Raw genomic sequence first — 9,468 nt, 5'->3', positions numbered from 1 at the left:
CCTATAGTGTGGACTGTACAGTCCATTTTTGAAACATACGGGGTGAATCCATCCTAAAATGTGGTGAATTTATCACTAGTTTTTCTGTGAAACAAGTGATGTCCAATCTCTGTCAAGTTCAACTAATTTCTAATTGCTATTCCTTCCACCATTCATTTGTTAGCCCTTGTGTAGATACTAGATAGGCCACGTCTCAAAAATTTTCCCTCTAGTTGTTCAATTTATGTTGGGACATGGTCTATCTATTGCAAGATCAATACAAGAATTTCTTAGGTTAACTAGTAGGTGGGCCATACTAAGTACATAATTTAAAATCTCTCACTACAAACGGACTGTTCGGAAGACCATGTAATTTCCCCACCATTCTACAAGTTAAATCCTAGGCAAATGTTTGTCTCCTCCGTATTGACTACTCATACCACTAATCTACAAGGTAACTACCTGTATCCAGACAGAGCCTAAACCTAAAGTGAATGGAATTTCTAAAATTTGACTAATCAGCATGAATTAGCGAAAACCTATCTTTACTTTGAGTGGGTGAGTCGGCCTCATAAATTTAACTAGTCCCCATATTGTGAGAATGAAATCACTATCCCAAATAGAGATGGGGAAAACCTATCCTTCTTTTCCGTGTGATTCTTTGAATTACCTGAACCATCCATTTTACACCAAATATATTGGAGGGTTAAGATCATCTTGTGAAGAAGATTTTTGGGATAGTGTCTAATCCACACAGTTGAATGTATTAGATATACAAATAGGTGGTGGACCTTATGTTACGTTTTTGTCCGCATGTATTTCCAAGAAAATGCATGTTAAAATCATCTATTACGTAAGTTTTGGGGTCGTGATAAATTCACCCCTTCTGGCTTCTATGATGAATGCACCTAGCATTTTTCAAAATGTGAGTCCTTCAAGGTTAGAACCATCCTATAGGAATGATTTTTGGGGCACAACCTATTTACAATGTGGCCATCAAATGGGTCATACAAAGTGGTGGCCAATCACTGTCAAGGTCAAACAGTGTGGACTGTACAGTGGTGGTGAATTTATCATTAGTTTTTCTGTGAAACAAAGTGGTGGCCAATCACTGTCAAGATCAAACACTTAATTTTTGGGTCCTTCAAACTGATATTTACTTAAAATCCAGACCGTTGATCCTTTATACCATTATGATGTGATCTTCATGATCGGTGCCCCACACGGCATGCTTTAATGTAAAGACTTTTCTAGGCGGAACATAAATGAGGCATATAGATGAAGGGCTGAGATTATCCCGATTGTCGTTGTCCAGACTCAACTTTCCACCGACAAATTTGACTAACACGCGTGGGCTCATTACTTTTGATTAAACTTGGTTCATCTTCTTCTCTCTCTGCTCTCTCTCTCGCTCTCTCTCTCACTGTAGACAAACATCTGGTTCGTTCTTGGGATTTTCTTGTTTCCTTAGACCAGAAAGTATGGCAGAAATGGTACAAATGTTTGTATCCTCTGTTCTTGGTGCACTGTTTGGCAATCTGACGGAATCGGCAATACAAGAAATGAAATCAATATGGGGTGTTGGTGTTGAGGAGGAGGTGGAAAAGTTAGAGAGGAAAGTGAAATTAATTCAAGGCGTGATTGAAGATGCTGAGGAAAAGCAATTTCACTCTAAGGCTGTTGGAAGTTGGCTTCGAGAACTCAAGAATATCGCCTACGACGCTAATGACATATTGGACGATGTTGCTTCGGAAGCTCAATCAAGCAAGAGACAGAAGGTAGGGGCTGTTCGGTACATCTCCTCTATTTTCCAGTACGAACGTGGCATAGCACGTGAGATAAGGGAGATTAGTGGAAGGTTAGATGTGATTGTAAAGGAAGGACATGACCTCCATCTCGAAATTAGAAGAGATGGAGGGAGGGGTTCCCAAATCGAGCAGGAGCGACGGGAAACTAGCTCTTTCGTAGACGAATCTGATGTTATTGGTAGACAAGTCAACAAAGACAAAATCATACAATTGTTGGTTTCAGATGATGATGATAAATTGTACTCTGTAATTTCCATAGTTGGCATGGGTGGGGTTGGGAAGACTACTCTTGCTCAATTCGTCTACAACGATCACAGGGTCAAGTCACATTTTGGGCTCAGAGCGTGGGCTTGTGTGTCTGATGATTTTAATGTGTTGAGAATAACAAATGCACTTGTTGAATCTGCAAGTGGAAGCAAGTGCGATCTCTCATACCTGGATGCCGCTCAACATCACCTCGAAGAGAAACTCAACGGTCAGAAATTTTTAATTGTTCTCGATGACGTGTGGGGTGAAAATCAAATTCATACTCATTGGGACACTCTACGAGCTCCTTTTGGAGTTGGAGCGAAAGGAAGTAAAATTATCATTACTACACGAGATGAACGGGTTGCAAGGATGTTGGGCGTAATTCCTTCCCACCATTTGAAGGTTTTACCAGATGCTGATTGTTGGGAATTGTTTACTCGGCGTGCTTTTGCGGGAGTGATTTCAAATGCCTTTCCGGAACTGGAGGAAATCGGTAGGCAAATTGTGAAGAAATGCAAAGGCCTGCCTTTGGCAGTAAAGACATTGGGGGGAATCTTGTCTTATAAAAGGACTGTGAGCGAGTGGGAAAGGATTTTGACAAGCGAAATATGGAAGGATGATGATAATAAAATTTTGCCAGCTTTGAGATTGAGCTATTGTCACCTGCCAGCCAATCAAAAGCATTGTTTTGTCTATTGTGCCAAATTACCTAAAGATCGTTGGTTTGAAAAAGATGTGTTGGTCCGACAATGGATGGCTACGGGCTTCATTCAACCCAAAGGAAGCACACTCCTAGAAGACATAGGTGGGGAGATATTTGATGATTTATTACTAAAGTCTTTCTTTCAATGTTCTAATCAAAGTGATGCATACGTGATGCATGATTTAATGCATGATCTAGCAGAATCTGTCTCAGGGGATGAATGTTGTAGAATGGAAGACGGTATGCCACGAAGCATCCCTGAAATGGCACGTCATTTATCATGGACTGACGTCAAAGAGGGTTCAATGTCTTTGGAGGCCTTGAGCAAATTTAAGAGATTGCGCACTTTACAACTGAGGGCTCCATCTTCCATTGACTACCAGATTCTCAATGATGCATTGATGGAGTTGAGATGCCTGCGTGTATTGGATTTGAGTTATTCTAAAATCGACAAGTTGCCGGATTCAATTGGCCATTTGAAACATCTACGCTACCTTGACCTCTGTGGCACGAAGATAAAGAGGCTGCCTGAATCAGTAAGTAGTCTCTGTAATTTGCAAACGCTAGGTCTGAAATATTGCTCGAATCTTAAAGGGCTACCCAAAGGTATCACGAATCTAGTTAATCTACGACATATTGTTTCAGAGTCGATTCCTTTGCTAGGAATTGGAAAATTAACTTCGCTCCAAACATTGCCGCATTTCAAGGTGTGCGAAGAGAGTGGTTGTCAGATAGGAGAGTTGAATAACCTGAGTCACATTAAAGGAAGACTTGACATTTCGGGTCTCGAGTATGTGCAAAACATAGAGGAGGCTAAAGAAGCCAATTTGAAAGATAAGAAATACCTTAATGAGTTGGGTTTGAAATGGCACCGATATGACAGGTCACAAGATGGAAGAGTCAATGATGATGGGGTATTGGAAGGCCTCCAACCCCATGCCAACCTCAAAATATTACATATAAAATCCTACGGCGGTGTCAGTTTTCCAAGTTGGATGTCACATCTCTCCAATCTGACTTGCATTACCATTGAGGATTGTAGAAATTGCGAACATCCCTTTCCTCTTGATTGCCAGCTACCTTCTCTTTGTAAGCTCACCTTACAGAACTGCCCCAAGCTGCAGGAGTTGCCCGCTGACCTTCCTGCCCTCACAGAGTTACTTATAAATGGTTGCGGAGAATTGAGTGCCCTTCCGAGGATCCCATCTGTTTGTGACTTAAAACTTTTTAGGTGTGGCGTGAAGATGCTATTAAGCTTGACAACGCCTTGCTTTACCTCTCTTGAGAGGTTAAGCATAACAAGGTGTGATCAGTTGGAGTGTTGTCTTGAGGAGGTCTCTTTGCAAGATCTAACCTCTCTCCAACATTTGAAAATCTCTAACTGCCCACGACTAAAGTCCTTGGGATATGGAGAGGGGGGGCTTCCCACCACGCTCAAATCTCTAAGAATTGTCGGATGTCCTAATCTCAAGCCCATGCCTAGTCGGCTGGAAAGCCTCACCTCCCTTGTAGAGTTATCCATTACTACTCAACTCCCGCTTTTCTCAAAAGAGTCAGCACTGCCCATGACAATTCAAGACCTTCAAATATTTTCATGTGACAATCTCATGTACTTGCCCAAGGGGATGCAAAGCCTCACCTCTCTCAAAAATTTGGTAATCCGTGAATGTCCTCAACTCCATTCCCTTTTTCCAGATGATGAAAATAATGACTATGGACTGCCCACCGAGCTCATTACTCTAGAAATCTCTTCTTGTCCTAATCTCAAGTCCTTGCCCAAGGGGATGCAAAGCCTCACCTGTCTCAAAAAATTGGTAATCCATGCATGTCCTCAACTCCATTCCTTGTTTCTAGATGATGAAAATAATGAACATCGGCTGCCCACCACGCTCGATACTCTAGACATCTCCACTTTTCCTAATCTCAAGTCCTTGCCCAAGTGGATGCAAAGCCTCCTCCCCTGCCTCGTAAGATTGATCATAAAAGATTGTCCTCAACTCCATTCCTTGTTTCCTGATGATGAAAATAATGACCATGGGCTACCCACCACGCTCAATATCCTACAAATCTCTTCTTGTCCTAATCTCAAGTTCTTGCCCAAGGGGATGCAAAGCCTCACCTCTCCAATAGATTTGGTAATCAATAGTTGTCCTCAACTCTTTTCGTTGTTCCCTGATGATAACAACAATGAGTACGGGCTGCCCACCACTCTCGTCTCTCTTTCCATCCACGGTTGCAAAAATCTCAAGTCCTTACCCAAGCGGATGCAAAGCCTCACCTCTCTCAAATGTTTGATAATCAATGGTTGTCCTCAACTCTTTTCGTTGTTCCCTGATGATAACAACAATGAATATGGGCTGCCCACTAATCTCTTCACTCTTTTCATCTGCGCTTGTGAAAATCTCAAGTCCTTACCCAATGGGATGGAAAACCTCACATCCCTCAATGATTTACTTATTATGTTCTGTCCCGAAATATCATCCTTGCCAGAAGATGGCCTCCCCACTACACTTACACTTTTGCATATTTCTGGATGTCCTAAATTGAAGGAACGATGTCAAAAGAACGACGGCCAAGATTGGCCCAAGATACAACACATCCCCCAAATTGACTGCAGATAATCGTCAGCTAGACAAAGGTGCGACCTCTTTCCCTGTTTAAACATTTTCTACCATTGCATTATTATTATTATTATTTTAAGCTTCAATGATTTTAAGAAAAATTAAAGAAACTAAGCCAAGGAGGGTCCTTCTGTACAAAACATGGCAGATGTAGAAACATGAACGGAGGAGTCTAAGAATTAGAGCGAGAGCTGAATCGATGGAATTCGGTGGTGGAAAGAGATTCTAGAATGTAGATGGGATTAAAGGATAGATTGTTGGATTACTCTCAGTTCCTCTACCTTGCCATCCTCAACCATGACAGGTAAACAAAGATGAGTATTTTTTTCATTTTCATTAACACAAAATTGGAGCACGTCTCTGTCTGCTTTTTTTGTATGATTCTTCATGGTTTTTTTTTTTACTATTCAACTCTGGAATCATTAAAAATGCTCTCTTTTTTAAGTAAGTTTTAGAAATATAAGAATTGGGATTCTAAACAGTACCGTGTTGGATTGTATATGCTCTCTGTTTTAGAACTAATGTTTTCCGAAAAAGAGGAATGCTAAACTGAAGAGCGCCCTTGCCCACCCTTACAAAATTAAAGGGCAAGGGCGCTCCCATTGGATCCATTTTGCAAACTGTATTTATTATGGCATTGAAAAAGGCAAAATTAAAGGAATCATAAATGCTTATAAATGATGTTTGGCAACATGGATCCAATGGGAGCGCCCTTGTGCTTGTTTTTTTTGCAAAGGGGGGTGATAAATTCTTATAGATAGGATGTGCCCAAAAATTCAACGTCATAGGATCATACTAACCCTTCCATTTGTTTAGGTTAAAATTGAGTGGTATAAACCTCCATAAATTTGCCCATTTTTAACCTCCACAAATGGAAGGGTTAGGATGATCCTATGAAGTTGAATTTTTGGGCACATCCTATCTATACGAGGGCCTATCAAATGAATGCTTTGGATCTTCCAAACAATGTGGGCCCCTTATATTTGTGAGCTCTAGCTCATATAAGTTTATATGACCTCTAGCTCACAAACATTTTTAACATATATATATATATATATATATATATATATATAGAGAGAGAGAGAGAGAGAGAGAGAGAGAGAGAGAGAGAGAGAGAGAGAGAGAGAAAGAGAGAGAGAGAGGAACTCCCCCCATTGACTTTCAACTGAAATATAAAGGAGGGGGTATTCCCCAAGTCGTTTTTCTAACCTCTCTTTCATACAGATATGAATGGAAAAAAATATATATAGGGCTCTCATGAAAAAACATTTTTACATTCCTCTTTCCTCTATGAATTTTTTTTAAAGATATATATCTTTCTACTATGTTATAATTGGAATTTCTCTCTCTTCCATCTCTCTCATTATCTTCCTTGATCTTAAAAAAAAAAACAGAGAAAGAGATGTTCTCACGAAAGGAAAGAAAAGCAAAAAAAAGGATTTCTAACCATTGTAAATGGCAGGTCAGCAAACCTATTGTAGCTTAACTTAAGCAAACGAAGCCTTAGAAAGGAAATCCAGTCAGTCGGGAAGGAAAAGCAAGTCAGGAAACGAAAGGAAAGTCAGTAGCTAATGCTAAAAGTGTCTCGGCTAATCTTTAAGGTCTCTAACTCCCCGACTCATAAAGCTTCTGCCTATCTTCCCCTCCCCCCCCCCCCCCCCCCCCCCCCACCCCCCCCACTGTTGTTTGTAGAATTTGAAATGTGATTTAGATTTGGGGTTATGAATAAATCACACTTGTTAACAATAATATCCACCGTAGATTTATCATGTTATGCATGTAGATTAGACTAACCATGATAATTTGGAAGTTTCTAGTCTGAATTTAATTTGGGGTTAAATGATTGTGAAATTTTATGAAAATTTTGGAGGTTTTGCTTAATAACAATGATGAAGGTTAGTTTATAAATATGTTAGGCATTTGGATTAAGATTTAACATTAATTTTGGATTAATTTCCCTAAATTTGATTTTAAAGATGAAGATTTTGATAGTTTTCCAATTTTGGGGGTTTAATATTTACAATAATAGTAATAATAGAAAGGGGAAAGGAATGCGGAGAAAGGAATTGAATTTTTGGGTGTACATATTACAGACAAGTTTAAGTGTGCAGTTGAATTTTGAATTTTTAAAATTTTATTAATTATAGGATTAGATGAAGAAGCTTAAAAACAATTTACAAGCGATTACTTAGGCATTATTAGGCTGTGCGTGAAACGTAAGTGATCTTCTACCTTTTCTAGTTATTTGCAACATGATATTACTAAAATATGTTATATTGATATAACTAATGAAAAGTGATCCTACAGTTGAATTTTATTTGACAACTAAAATTTGTTTTAGATTAATTTCTTCTTCTTCTTTTTATCATAACTATTATTTATTATAAACTCTGGATATGTTAAACTCCATATAAGTTTTGGACTATCGGAGTATAATATAAGTGGCATCCAGATGGTATTCCTTCTGACTACAAGGGTTATATGTAATTTTTATTCTAACCCTTCCACAAGAGCAATATGTCGTAAGAGCAATATAGTATGGCCAATTGTTTTGAATTTGTTTGTCAATTGTCGTAAAGTCAATTGTTTTGAATTTGTTTGTCAATTGTTCCATGCAAGTGAAGCTTGTAAAACTGTGTAAGATTTGACTGGGAACTCTCATTGTTTTACAAAAGAAAAAATTTTTTACTTCAGAAATCTCTATTCTAAAATGTTTTATCTTACATTCTTGATCTGGCTAGCTAAGGTTGGTGGTTACTTACTTGACTATCTAGCTCACTCTGTATTTATTATGTTACAGATGACCTAGGTTGATTAACTCCAATGCTTGCGGGAACACTGAGGAGTTTCATGGCGCTTGAAAACGTAAATGTTAGAATTTGCTTAGAGACAAGACAGTTTATTTAAATTTGTTATTACCATTTTTTGTTATTTGGGAGTTTGTCATATCTGTTATAGATTATAACCTCATTATGTTTGGAAGTTCATATTTTATTTTTTTATCGAGGAGTTATTTAGGGAGTCATGGATTTCTTTTATTGCGGATTGTGACCTCGTTTTGTTGGATTTAGTTTATTAAATTATTATTGATATGTTTTGGAATTGTTCTGGTATGAAAGTTTGAAATGCAAATTGAGACCTTGCATGTTTATGCGTATGCGACGAGCTCTTTGGGGCTCGACTGGTACGATCCCTCCTTCAACCCAAAATGAAAGGGGTGATCTTGTAGTTCTTAGTCTGTGAAAGAATTATTGCAGATCCAATAATAAGAAGCTAGATTGAAGTTTGTCAAGTAAGCCCCCCAAAAAAGAAGTGGCTTAGCTATACTTTCTTAATATAAGAGGATGTAATTACAATATAAAATTTTGCTAGAAACTTGCTTATCAAACCCCACCTTTTTTTAAAGTGAAAGCTAAGGTTACCATCATTAAAATAAAAGCAAGAAAATTGAGGAAAAAGTAGAAGGGAAAAAGCTATTCCACAGAAGGAGATATGAAAGTAACAACAGAAAAGGTAACTAGTGCTTGTAGTTTAGGCATTCACCTCAATGATGGGCATACAAACAAGGACAACAACTGTCGAAGCTCTTATTACTTTATTGCAAGAAATTGATAAAAGCTGATGCTTATTGGCTCTCAGTACTCGCTTCATAGTTTGTTACTGCAACAGTATGTCCTGAAACTCTTACTATTTTCTCTATCTTCACCATGACGCTGTTCTTGGGTTTGTTTTCTAGAGAAGGAATGGCAGCAATAGCATACATATTTGTATCCCCTCTTCTTGCCGCACTATTTGGAGATTTGAAGGAATGGGCAATACGAGAGATGAAAAGCAAATTCAATAGCTGCTTGAAGATGCTGAGGAAAAGCAAATTCACTCTAAGGCTGTGCGAAAATTGCTTGCAAAATCGAATAGTTTCAAGTCCCATCCTCAAAATGGTGTGCATAAACTTCAAATGCTTGCAACTACTACAGCTATTACCACAACAGAAGAACAAGTGGCAGGAGGGATGTTAATAGGCTAATAGATAAGTCTATAGGATTTAGCAAACATGCAGTAGGTAGATACGTTCATAATCTGTTTTTTTTTTTAATGGTAAAGAATTGAA

General features: G+C 38.5%; 1 protein-coding gene across 3 annotated transcripts; it reads left to right on the top strand.

Annotated features, from left to right (window-relative positions):
- The first annotated feature begins 1,369 nt into the window (after positions 1 to 1,369).
- On the top strand, positions 1,370 to 8,462 carry LOC143880351 (putative disease resistance protein RGA3). Of its 3 annotated transcripts, none has more exons than XM_077383256.1 (4): positions 1,370 to 2,841; positions 2,941 to 5,377; positions 5,509 to 5,664; positions 8,161 to 8,462. In XM_077383256.1, exons 1-2 carry the CDS (start codon positions 1,461 to 1,463, stop codon positions 5,358 to 5,360), a joined length of 3,801 nt encoding a protein of 1,266 aa, XP_077239371.1. In that variant the 5' UTR covers positions 1,370 to 1,460; the 3' UTR covers positions 5,361 to 5,377; positions 5,509 to 5,664; positions 8,161 to 8,462. The 3 variants fall into 3 exon arrangements, with proteins under 3 accessions (XP_077239371.1, XP_077239369.1, XP_077239368.1); XM_077383254.1 differs by adding an exon at positions 6,823 to 6,961 and having other exon boundaries at positions 1,370 to 5,377; XM_077383253.1 differs by having other exon boundaries at positions 1,370 to 5,377.
- The last annotated feature ends 1,006 nt before the right edge of the window (positions 8,463 to 9,468 follow it).

The sequence above is a fragment of the Tasmannia lanceolata genome, unplaced genomic scaffold (assembly GCF_043159265.1).
Source record: "Tasmannia lanceolata isolate RefF3 unplaced genomic scaffold, GAP_Taslan_0.1 ptg000006l, whole genome shotgun sequence".
Taxonomy (NCBI): Eukaryota; Viridiplantae; Streptophyta; class Magnoliopsida; order Canellales; family Winteraceae; genus Tasmannia; species Tasmannia lanceolata.
The sequence above is the reverse complement of the archived record's forward strand: the minus strand, read 5'-3'. Positions and strand labels throughout refer to the sequence as shown.